Source organism: Sminthopsis crassicaudata, chromosome 5, assembly GCF_048593235.1.
Source record: "Sminthopsis crassicaudata isolate SCR6 chromosome 5, ASM4859323v1, whole genome shotgun sequence".
In the NCBI taxonomy this organism is placed as follows: Eukaryota; Metazoa; Chordata; class Mammalia; order Dasyuromorphia; family Dasyuridae; genus Sminthopsis; species Sminthopsis crassicaudata.
In genome coordinates this window covers 239,236,754-239,250,006 of record NC_133621.1, presented here as the reverse complement: position 1 = coordinate 239,250,006, position 13,253 = coordinate 239,236,754, and the positions used below count along the sequence as shown (strand labels likewise).

General features: G+C 36.4%; 1 protein-coding gene across 1 annotated transcript in view; it reads left to right on the top strand.

The window, feature by feature from the left end:
- ETFBKMT (electron transfer flavoprotein subunit beta lysine methyltransferase) overlaps nt 1–12,394 on the top strand; it is a 40,286-nt gene extending 27,892 nt beyond the window's left edge. Inside the window, 5 exon segments of the mRNA XM_074269623.1 lie at nt 3,663–3,793; nt 6,775–7,015; nt 7,017–7,029; nt 10,858–10,983; nt 12,356–12,394. Of these exon segments, the coding sequence (XP_074125724.1) occupies nt 3,663–3,793; nt 6,775–7,015; nt 7,017–7,029; nt 10,858–10,983; nt 12,356–12,394 (550 nt within the window).
- Nucleotides 12,395–13,253: the final 859 nt, after the last annotated feature.

Genomic DNA, 13,253 nt, shown 5'->3' with positions numbered 1-13,253 from the left:
GTGACAAGTAATTCTTGAACCTCATTGAAATTGGTTCAAAGAAGGAAGGATGCATACGCATGCAGTTAGGGACAGAACCTAATAGGGAAGCAGGGATAAGAAAAAGAAATGGGATGGAATGATAAAAGAGAGGGTAGATTAAGGGAGGCAATAGCCAGACACAAATCAGGCTTTTGAGGAGGGACAGGATAAAAACAGAAGCTTAAACAAAAGAAAATGGGATATAGGGAGATATAGGGAAATACATGGTAATAATTGAATTGAATGAATTCACCCATAAAATGGAAATAGATAGCAAAATGGATTAGAAATCAGAATCTAACATGTAGCTTATTTAGCCTAATCACAGTACTATTGATTCTTAAAGTATGTAAACAACTAAATAAAATATAGTTGTTGTTTTTTTTTTTAATAATCTGTTAAAACTGAACAACCACCCAGATAAAGTATGGAGAATACTTTGCAAACTTCAAAGTGCTACAGAAATATCAGCTATTATTATGATATTACTTAAAAGTGTTTAGTATTTTACTTGGTTTCCCCTAAAGCCATTTATTTGTTTGATGTAATATCCATTCTAATGACTTATTTATTTATGGCTCCAAATTTGACACATGCGTCTCCATTAAAGATAACTAGACTATTACATAATTGGTCATGGATTCTTGAAGAAAAGGTTTCTAAAGTTCCTCTTAAAGGACCAACTATCTTTACAGATGCATCCAAACATAATATTTGCACTTTATACTCTCATGACTTAACTATAAAGAGAGTAGTCAGAACTCCTTTTCAGTCCACTCAACAGAATGAATTGTATGCAATCATTCTAGCTCTTACTTATTATCCAAGAGATATAAATATAATATCTGATTCAGCCTATTGTAGGTGTGGTACAAAGAATTGCCACAGCCCAATAAAATTTGTAGCCTCTAATATATATCAGCTCTTTAAGGAACTTCAAGAGCAAGTGAGAAAGCATCCAGGTAAGATTTATATCTTGCATGTCCACTCTCATAGTGGACTTCCAGGTCCTATTTTTGATGCTAATTCAAAGGCAGGTAGCCTTCTAATCATGTTGGCCAGTAATCCTTTATTTCAAGAAGCCCAAGAATCTCATTTTAAATATCATCAGGCTGCTTTACAATTTGGAATAACAAGAGAAGAAGCTAGGAGCATAGTAAAAACCTATCCAGCTTGCCTTTCTTTCCATGCTCCTACACTCCCTCCAGGGAAGAACCCTTATGGTTTGAGATCTAATGAAATTTGGCAAATGGATGTGACCCATTATAAATCTTTTGGTTGTCTTTTATCTATGTTTTGGTAGACACTTTTTCAGGATTCACTTTTGCAATACCAGTAGCAAAAGAGACAGCTCAAGTGGTCACTGAATTCCTTATACAAGCATTTGCAATTATGGGTGTGCCACAAGCAATAAAATAGACAATGGACCTGCATATACTTCTAAACATTTTGTACACTTTTGTGCACAGTATAAGATTTTACACACTACTGTCCTCAAGGACAGGCAATAGTAGAGAGAAGAAATAGAGACATTAAGAAGCTCCTCCAAAAACAAAAGAAAGGGGGAACTACAGGTAACTCTAGAAAACTTCTAAATCTAGCTCTTTATATTATTAACTTTTTGATTCTTTTTTTTTTTTTTTTTTTTTGGGAGGCTGGGGTTAAGTGACTTGCCCAGGGTCACACAGTTAGGAAGTGTCAAGTGTCCGAGACCAGATTTGAACTCGGGTCCTCCTGAATTCTGGGCTGGTGCTCTATCCACTGTGCCACCTAGCTGCCCCCAACTTTTTGATTCTTGACAAAGATATACTGGCTCCAGTAGACAGGTTTTATAATCCACTGGAAGGGCAGTGTCCAGTGCAAGCAGCTTCACTATCTTTAGATAATCGCCAGATGATGTGGAGAGACCCATAAAGTGGTGAATGGAAGGGATCAGATAGGTTAACTGCTTGGGGGAGAAGGTTTGCTTGTATCTCTACAGATGGAGAAGGAATCAGATGGGTGCCAATGAGCTGTATTCACCTTGTCCATCGGAGAGAGATGAAAGAAGAAGAATCAAGAAACATCCGGGAGTTCTGTTGCTGACTGTGCCCACCACTGAAAGAGCATTGCAGTTATGCTGTTTGATTTATAGACATCAAGAATTGTTGGACTTCAAAATCCTCAGGAATCAATGGATTCTCTGAGACATGATAAGACTATTGTAGGACTTCTAAACCTTCAGGAATCATTGGATTTTCTGAGAAATGATAAAACTGTTGTAGGACTTCAAAATCTGCAGGAATCGTTGGATTTCCTAACACATAAAAAGATTGTTGTAGGACTTCAAAAACTTGTGGGGATCATTAGATTTCCTGACACATGAAGCAATGGACAATAGATTGGTTTTGGACTATCTCTTGGCTGCTGAAGAAGGCATATGTGTGACTGTTGTTTACATACCCGCCTTCTAGGACTTCTGGAAATCTTTTACAAGACCATGTTGATTTATATTGTTTGTTATATCACTACTTGCATGTACAATTCGTGTTTGTTACACCACATCGAACCTACACTGACTGTGGGGAGAGTCATCACTCTCCTGTGTGTTATTGCTATGTGCTTGTGTAATACCTCCCATGCTGATGGGATGTGCATACCTGTTTCTAATAGGATCCTTCAGCCCAGAAACCTGCTATCAATCCCCACTTCCCTTTGGTGCTTTTTACCTCCCTTCCTGAGGAGTCGGGGGGGGGGGGTATGATCATCTCCTTTTTAGGGTCCTTACCTCCCTGAGAAGTTAGGGATGGCAGGACCACCTGTGTTCTAAAACAAAATAAAGAGGGAGTTGTAAAGGGCTGAAACTCTTGAGTCAATGCACTGGGATCAGACAATCGAGCACTTGAAGCTAATTACTGATTGGACAATACTCTATAAGAATATGCTTGGAAAATGGCCCTTCCCACTATTCTGTGCTGGCCCAATCATTTGGTGTATACAGAAAATTGTGGGAGGGACTAAGAGGTGCAGTGAGACTAGCCAGGGTCACTTCTGCAAGAGAGACAAGGAAGTGAGGTTGCAGAGATTCTCCACGTCCATTCCCCCTTGGCTTCTGCTGCTAGAGACCAAGAATAAAAACTTTTGCTTATCCTGACTCCAGCTGATTCTGAGGTGTCTAGGGTTCTAATGCAGTCACCACAATGCTATACTTTTATCTTATTTTTGGTGAAGCAATTGGGGTTAAGTGACTTGCCCAGGGTCACACAACTACTAAGTTTAAATGTATGAGGCTAGATTTGAACTCAGGTCCTGGTGATTTCAGGGCCCATACTCTATCCATTGTGCCATCTAGCTGCCCCCAAATGCGATAATTTTAAAAAATGAAAAGTATAATAAGCTTTACTCATTACTTTCAATAACAACTTTTTTAGCAGAACTAGCTGAACTTCAAGTCAGACTAGTAAAGAACCTTCATTCCCATCTTAGCTCCATTTATTTCCCAATCAGCCAGGCAAGATTTAGTAGCTTGAGTCTAGTCAAGCTCCAACCTTCCAAGACCATATCATTTTATATACTGTCACATTCTTTAACCTCCTTATTCAGTTCTTCTATCTAATGACTTGTTTACCTACAGATCTCACTATTATTTATCTTTTTAATGTGTATCTCTTGGATAATTATAACATTGTCAAGGGAAGATCTCGACTAGATCTTGAGAGTGAATGTGGAGTAACAGGATTGCTGCTAAAATGAGTGGAGCACAAGAGAATATTGGCTAATAACATTGATCCTAGTGAGGCCTTTGAATATATATTCTTTTAGCTCAATAATTTATGCTGTTCTATATGTATATATGTATGTGTGATGCGATTAGTGGCAATGCAAAGAGTTGTGGGAATCCTCTCTGGTTGGAGAGGCACAAGTCCAATGTGAAAGAATTCACAAATCTGAAAAGTCTTAAATGGCAAAAAGAAAGTTTATTGGCACTGAGAAGCCAGCTTTACTAGGAAGACAAACTTCTGAGTGCCAAGAGGTCCTTCAGAGAAATAACAAAATGTTGTCACTGAGAAGTGGGTCTCTTCACAGCAGGGAGGAGTCCTGGTAGGCAGCTTTGCCAAAAAGAGAACTTCCTTGGCAAAGCATAATTCCTACTTTGGACTTCTGCAAAGATTTGGAGTTCAAAATGGTCATTTTATTGGCAGTCTGAGTGATATTAAATGAGCCCACTTAAGTTCGAGCTAGTGGGAGTGGTCCTAGGCTAATCCACTCAATAGAAATATCAACTCCAGATCTCCAGCTGAATGAGACCACTTAAATTCTGGGCTAATCTTAATGAAGCCACTTAAGTGCCCTGAAGGATGGGTCTCTGTCAGGAGAGTTTCAAAGCTTATCCCCATAGCTTCTCCCCCAAAAGTCTGGAGGACCGACATTTGTCTATATTTTAGGAAAAATTGAGTTGCTAAGTAAATTAAGTGTCTATACATGGTTAATTATTTATTAGACTTATAGATATTCCATAAAGACTTAGGGAAAGACAAATAAAGTTTTTGTAGAGGTGTCCAAGTTATTTTTTATTCAACAGAGTGTTTGTTTTGTTCTTTTTAAATCCAGCATATAACTATATGTAAGTTATTATGCTAGGGACTGCTAGGTGGCGCAGTGGATAGAGTACCAACCTTGAATTCAGGAGGACCCAAGTTCAAATCTGGTCTCAGACACTTAACACTTCCTAGCTGTGTGACCTTGGGCAAGTCACTTAACCCCAGCCTCAAAAAAAAAAAAAAAAAAAGTTATTATGCTAGTTGTTAGGCTAACAGAGCTTTGCAGAATACCTGCAAAAGCTCACTATATGATAACTAGTTGAGGTCAGTTAGGACCATAGACCTTCAGTCAATAAACATTTATTAAGTACCTACTATTTGCTAGGCACTACGTTAAGTATTGGGAATGAAGCCAAATTCTGATTGGGATTTATACAAAGAGTCAGAAACAAGCCAAGGTCATGTTACAGGTCATCAGGAAATTTTGACATAGAACCTAGGTATTGGGCAAAATATGCATTGCCATATGGTTGCAGCCATCCAACTCATAGATACCTACATATCCAAACTACATAGGAACTACATAGATACTAATATCCAAAACTACATACTACATAGATACCTAATATCCAAAAAATAGAGGATAATGAACAAGCAGATCTTGTATTTATTAGTTATATTCTAACAAAGTAATAGCTAAATGAAATGGATAGATGTTTACAAAAAAAAAAAAAAATCCAGGTTAACAATATAAGAAGTGGAGAATTTGAATTAACCCAATCAAGGAAAAAGAAATTGAACAAGCCATAAAAAACTCCCAAAGAGTGGGAAAAAAACTGTCAATACCCAATGATATTAGAAGTAAATTTTATCAAGCATTCAAAAAACAATCAATTCTAATGTTATACAAACTGTTGGTAAAAACTGAAAAAGATATCTTGTCATAGAATACATATAATTTTGATGCCTAAGCTTTGAGAACAAAACAGAAATAAAAAATATAGATCAATATTCCTAATGTATATCAATGTAAAAATAAATAATAAAATATTAATGAATCTATGAAAACATTGAAAGATTACTTAATTAGGTTGAATTTAAACCATGAATGTAGGGTATCATTTAAAAATAGGAAAATTTTAGGTATAATATACTATGCTAATAATACAAATTACATAGTTATATATATAAAGAAAAGGCTTTTGATAAGACACAATCCACCTATTAATCAATCAATAAATTAAGCACCCACTATTAAATGTGTAGGCCCTGTGTTAAGTATAGGGGATATAAAAAAGAGGCAAAAGACAGTCCCTGCTCTTAAGAAACTCATGATCTAATAGGGAAGACAGCATGCAAACAAATATATCCAAAGCAAAGTATGTGAAAAACACTAAAAATCATAAAAATAAATAGATCTTTCCTTAATGTGGCAAACATATCAATCTAAACTAAGTGTAAGGCTGAATCGGTGGTGGAGACAGCTGTGGTGTTATGAAGAATAAGAGTCAGATTGTCAAATTATTAAAAAATGGTCTATGAATAAATGTCTTAATACCTAGAAACAGGTTATCTGTCTTTCAAATACAGGTTGAGCTCTCCTGTAGAAGGTCAAAAGGTTCAAAGAGTGTGTCACCTCACTCTAAAGCATTGGATTGCATCTAATAAGAATGAATTCAATAGGGATAAAGTCTTACATTTAGGTAAATGGAAGTGGCTAGAGAATAATTAAGAAACCCACCAAGAACACTATATTTTGGCACTAGAACATTACAACCACCCCTTCTCACTTCACACACACTAAGACATCACAGTAATCATAGTTTGTTTTTCACATAGAAGGGTCTTTGTTCATAATTTAATAAAATCAGAAAAAAAAAGTTTAAAAGGGTACATGACTTATTAATTACATAGAGATTTAGCTTCCTTAAATATATAAATATATAAAGCTTCCCTGAAGAGGGAAAGTAGTAATTAAACATTCATATTGTCATTCTTATTAAACAAGGTATAAAGTATGCCTATTTAAGCAATGAATTTTTTTTCCATCATTGTAAAGATTCCATAAGAAGAATCTGTTAGCAACCTCTGGATCTTTTCATTTATAAACACTATTTAGAACCAAAAAGAAAACACCTGAATGTTCAAATGACTCAGTTACTCCTAGTAGAATAATGGGAGAAAAAATTAAAATTGAATGGTGCTTATCAAATCACTACATACTTTTTCTTAGTTGCAGGAGGCATTACTTTGTTGAACTGCAAATTAAATAAGCTGGAACCCCTTCCCATTTTAACTAAAAACATGTTGGACTTAGAACCAGATAAGTGGGAACTTGTCCTAGGAGATATGTTTTATGATGAAGACCTTTCAGATAGTCTTCTTCAGTGGTTGAGGAAATGCATTTTGACACATGGAACAAAAGTGCTGATTGCTGATCCTGGGAGACCACAATTCTGTGGACACAGAATTCAGTCATTTACAGAAGGTACCAACATACTCCCCTTCAGAGCTCACTGAGGGAAACAATAATCTGTCTGGAATTTACAACTCTGAATTTACTTTCCAAAGGGACACAGACACAGAGATACACATATACACTGAATCTTACATTTATATGCAATTGTTACAGTTAGCAATTTGTGAATCATATTTTTTTAAAAAGTCATTTTAAAGGCCTGTGAGTATTATTTTTTTCCTTTTTCATATACTTGCATTTCCATTCATGGCAGTTATATAATTGTTGTTTCCTGATTGTTAGTATCATTTTGAAATGAAAAATTATACCAATATATTGAAGTTTTCAGTGCTTTTAAAAATCACTTATTGGTATTTTTCATTTTCATATTACATTTTCCATTATGTTCTCCCTTATCCCCTTCTAGGGAAAAAACAAAAACAAAACAAAAAAAACGGTTCTCCTTTTTCAGCTTACTCTTGTAAAACCCTTCTTTTTCTTTTCATAACTCTTTACAGTCTGGTTTTCGATTTTTTTCAACTGAAACTGCTCTCTCCTAAGTTGGTAAAGATCTAAGGATAAATTTAATGGTCTTTTCTCAGTCTTCATCCTTCCCAACAGGAAAGCTGCTTCCTACAGGCTTGGACATTATTGATAATCCTTGTCCCTTTGATGCTTTCTTTTAGGATTTTGTTGATACGGCTCACTTCTGGTTCTTCCCTTCTCTGACCACTTCTTAGTCTCCTTTGCTAAATCTGCATTGAGATAAAAAATATACCATGTATATTCCACAGGATTTCATCCTGGTCCTTTTTCTTTTCTTCCTCTATCTAGTGGTTTATTTGGTTATTTTGTTAGTTGCCATGGATTCAGTTATTGTTATGGGCCTAGTTTAACACTGATTTAATCCTACAACAAATAATGATTTCCTAGTGATATAATGATTGGTGTACACTCAGTGTGGGACATATAAGGAGGAGCTCTCAGGGCCAAAAGGAGAAGCCCACTAGAAGCTCTTGGAGCCTCAGCCAGGATTCAGTCAAGCAGATTCAGAAGCCAGAGAAGGCAATCCGGCAGAACTAAGGAAAACAGAGGTGGCAGGCTGTCCAGTGGAGAACACTGAAACCAAGATCTGGAAAGCCTCCAGAAAACTAGCTGAGCCTCAAGTGAAGGAGACAAGACTTTGAAGGAGACAATAGAGGATTTAGACTTTAATTCCTGGCTGCACTTGTGATTACACTGAACTGAAAGGAAGGCTGCCTCCTTCAAGAAACCTGCTCCCAGAGAAGATTATATTTTAGAGAAGAATATTACAAGTTAACGTCTCTATGCTGATATTCCCAAATATATTTATACAGTTCTAACCTCTCTGTTTACCTCTAGTTTTCTATTTCCAACTGGTTGTCCTCTTAACATCTTAAATTCAAGATGTCCAAAATTGAACTCATTATCTTTCCTGTTGGGTTGGGATCAACCCATAGAAAATAATTCTTTTTTTTTTTTTCTGAGGCTGGGGTTAAGTGACTTGCCCAGGGTCATACAGCTAGGAAGTGTAAAGTGTCTGAGACCAGATTTGAACTAGAAAATAATTCTTAAAGTAATAAAGTATTTATTAAAAAGAGGAAAATTTAGGATTTCCAAGGCATTTACATATAGGTTGTTCTTTAAAGATATTATTATTAAATTAAATTAACATTATTATTAAAGATAATATATTAGAGTGCAACAAGAAAATGGTATTTACACATATATATTGTCTCTAGGTTATATTGTAACATATGTAAAATGTATGGGATTGCCTGTCATCAAGGGGAGGGAGTAGAGAGAAGGAGGGGATAATTTGGAAAAATGAATACAAGGGATAATATTATTTTAAAAAATTACTCATGCATATATACTGTGAAAAAAATTATAAATAAAAAAAAGATAATATATTAGAAGCTACAAATTTTATTTGGGCTATGGCAATTCTTTGTACCACATCTACTAAATTAGCCTAATCAGATATTATATTTACATCTGAATAATAACTAAGAGCTAGAATGATTGCATTCAATTCATTTTGCTGAGTGAACTGAAAAGAAGTTCTGACTCCTCTCTTTACAATTAAGTCATGAGAAAATACAGCACAAATGTTATGTTTCAATGCATCTATAAAGATAATTGGTCCTTTAAGAGGAACCTTAAAAATCTTTTCTTCAAAAATCCATTGCCAATTATGTAATAACTGGATTATCTTCAATGAAGACCCATGTGCAAAGTTGAAGATGTGGCCAATAAATTTTTCCACTCTGGGATAGTTTCACAAAACACATCAATTTGTGCATTGGTACAAAAGGTTTATATTTTGTCAGGTCTTATCCCAGATAATTGTATTACTCTCTTAATGGCCTTTAATAAAATTCTAGCCAGCAACACTGGGTAAGGAGTAAAGCTTTGTTCTGGCTGTGCTGGGAGGTTCACCCACTCCATCACACTGTCTCCTTGATGAAGGACTGCTGTGGGTGCCTCTTTTGTAGCAAAAACTGATATTTCCTAGGGTTTTTGAGTGACTCTTCCAACAACATTGCATAAAGCCAGTTCAACTTCTTTCAAAGCCTCTTGAGGTTCTTTTGTAAGCTGACGTGGTGAGTTTAAAGCACTGTCTCCCCTCAAAATGTCATATAGTCATATACTGGATGTAACAACATGATTTTTGGAAATGCTTTTCTTACAGGAGTAAGAGCAGCAACCACATACATTTGACACATGGTAGGGCTATTTTTCATTCCCTGTGGCAAAACTGTCCATTCAAATCTTTTATATAGCAAAGCTAAATTAATGCTGGGCATTTGCCTGAAAAGGCAATTTTTTTCATGTCCTCCTTATCTAGAGGGCTAGAACAGAAACACTCCTTAATCTAAAGAGGCTACTCCAGGCAATTGAGTAGGAGATGGAAGCCCAAGCTGAAGAGCTCCCACTGTCTCCATCTGTTCTTTTACTTTTCTCAAATCAGTACATCCTCCATTCTCCAAATTTCTTTTTTATAGCAAATACAGGGGAATTCCAAGGACTTAGAAAAGCTTGTAAATGTCCTTGGTCAAGTTGCTCCTGCACTATATCTAATAAGGCCTGAATTTTTTCAGTTTGTAACATGTTTCTTCCCCACAGATTGATGAGGATTTTTTCAATTACAAAAGAAATAAAAACTCCTGTCTTATCTTCATATTCCCATCTCAAAGGGGTAGCACTAATTCCAGCTACTGTTGACCCTTTTATGCCAGACATATAGGTGTTTGCTATAATCTTTGGCCAATGACAAGGCCAACTGGCACCTCTAATGACTGTATGATCTGCACTTGTGTCTATCAACCCTTTCAATGGTATTCCATTCACATAGATAATGAACATAGGATGTTCAGTTCTAACAGCTGCAGTCCATACTATTCTTGGACTCTGTTGCCAGGAATCAGAATCTGAATAAATATCACCAAATTGTATTTCAGGAGTGTGAATCAATAAACCTGATGCTACTTCTCCTCCTGGGTCATAGATCACACATTGTCTACCTATATTAGTGACTGGAACAATAGCTACACATTTCTCAGTTTCCCATATCAGTATGTGGAGAGACACTGTCTTGTTAAGTACTCTCAGGGAGTGAAATGGTCAAGCTAATTGTGTGTGAAAACAAAAGATCTGGAAGCTGAACTAAGACAAGTTTCAGCTCTCCAGGGGATCTCTCAGTAATCCCAGTGGCAATCCCCTTCCCCCACAGGCTTACTTAAAGACTGATCAGGTTGGAGTGCTACATTTTCAAAGACGCTATGGATGTAACTGCTATCAAGCTCCATGTGCTCTTTGCCCGGGGCCCTGAAGCTGACCCTCACCTCTTGTAATGAGGACATATGGGATGGGGAAAATTACTTTGTGGGTGGTACTGATGATATCATCACTCCTCCTGCTCTTACTCCTCCTCTTCCTGCCCACAAAGGCGGAGTTGAGGTAGGAGGGTCAAGAAATAGGGCACTATCCTAAGGGCACATGGTCAACTATAGGTAGAATTGAAACAGAAACATTTGCTTTTCTCTAATCAATAATAATTTAGAGCACCTTTTCATATGACTAGAAATAGTTTCAATTTCATTATCTGAAAAGTGTCTGTTCACATCCTTTGACCATTTATCAATTGGAGAATGGCTTGATTTCTTATAAATTAGAGTCAATTCTCTATATATTTTGGAAATGAGGCCTTTATCAGAACCTTTAACTGTAAAAATGTTTTCCCAGTTTATTGCTTCCCTTCTAATCTTGTCTGCATTAGTTTTGTTTATATAAAAAGCTTTTTAACTTGATATAATCAAAATTTTCTATTTATGTGATCAACAAATCTAGTTCTTCTTTGGTCACAAATTCCTTCTTCCTCCACAAGTCTGAAAGGTAACTTATCTCCTATGTTCTTCTAATTTATTTGTAATCTCATTCTTTATGCCTAAATCATGAACCCATTTTGATCTTATCTTGGTGTATAGTATGTAACCTTTTCATCAGTCCTTCCTCAAGTCTGTCTTCACTCCAGTTCATTCTCTACTTAGTGATAAAACTTATCTTCCTGAAGGGTATATCAAGTCTCCTCCCCTACAAACTCCACTGGCACCTTATCCCTTTTAGGATAAAATGTAAAATCCTCTGTTTAGTTTTTGAAGCTCTTATTATTATACTATACTCTTCCCATTCTTAACACTCCATCTTTTAGTTTTGGTCATTTTTCTCTGTCTGTCTTTCATGCCTTTCATACTTTCCTTCCTCATCTTTGATTCCTGACTTTGCTCAAGTTTCAGTTAAAATCCCACTTTCTACAGATGGGATTTCTTTTTTAAAAAATTATTATTCAATTGTATTTTATTTTTTAATTACTTGTAGAGATAGTTTTCAATATTCATTTTTATAAGATTTTGAGCTCCAAACTTTTTTCCCTTTTTTCCTTCCTCCCTTTTCTCCATTCAGCAAGCAATCTGATAAGAGATTATACATATATAATCATTTTAAACATATTTCCATATTATTCATATTGTGAAAGAGAAATCAGAACAAAAAGGAAAAGCCATGAGAAAGTTGAACAATAAAAGTTGAAAATAATGTTTTTCCCTTTTGTTCTGGTTCTACTTACTTCATTCAGCACCAAGTCATGTAAGTCTTTGCAGACTTTTCTGAAATCAGCCTGCTCATCATTTCTTATAATAATATTCCATTGCATTATATATCATAATTTATTTAACCATTCCTGTAGGGGTCCAGATAGGAAACTCGCATAGCACAATCAGGATGTAAAGACACCTTAATGTCTGAGACACTAGGATGTGGTTTCTATGAACAGTGTGGACCACCTCCTGAACGGAAGCTCTGGTTGCATTGAGATGTAATCATCCATGGGAGATGTCTCCTCTTATGGGCTGTGCATGTGAACCAATATATAACTTTATACCAGCAGTGGGGACCAGGAAGTAGGTGGAGTTCAACCGGAGTCAGTAGGAGGTCAACAATAGTGAAGGAGGGGCAGGATGTGAACTTGTGGAATAAAGATCTAGAGATTGCGAGCCGTAGTCTTTGGGTGCTCTGTTGGATGTGAGAATGACCACTCAGAGAAGTGGTGACCAGAGATCTCTGAAGACCTCTGATTGGGGTAAGATTGGTAAAGAACCAGTGTGAGACAGTGGCCAGGGATTCTCTGAAGGCCTGAGAACTAGGCAAGACTAATAGCTAGTAATGTCTGGGTGGGAGGTTACAAGTGGCAGCTCAATGTGGGGCAGCACTTTTAAGGTTATTAGACCCGGTAAACGGGAAGGTCCAGCAGCCTTGTCTAAGAGATGAGAAGTCAGCAAGGTGTTATGGATCTTGGTTTACCCATGATCATGCCTGAGGACACAGTTGTGCTTGCAGCTCAAGTAAAGAAGTTAAAGAGCCTGACTGACGATTCTCTAGCAGAGAACACCTCCAATAAGGGGCAGGGAGCTTACTCCCGAGCTCCTGGGCATCTACTCACACTCCCATTTAAGTACAATTCAGCAAGAAAAATATCAAGAGATGATTGAAGTGATTGAGGGAATAAAGCAAAAAATATAAGAGTTACAGGTTGAATTAGAGAAAAAACCGAAAAAATCACATTACAGAAACTAGAACAAGAAATGCAAAAATAACAGGTTGGATTAGAGAAAAGACGAAAAGTCAAGTTACAGCAGTTAGAACAGAAAGAACAAGAGCTCAGCCTACTGGCT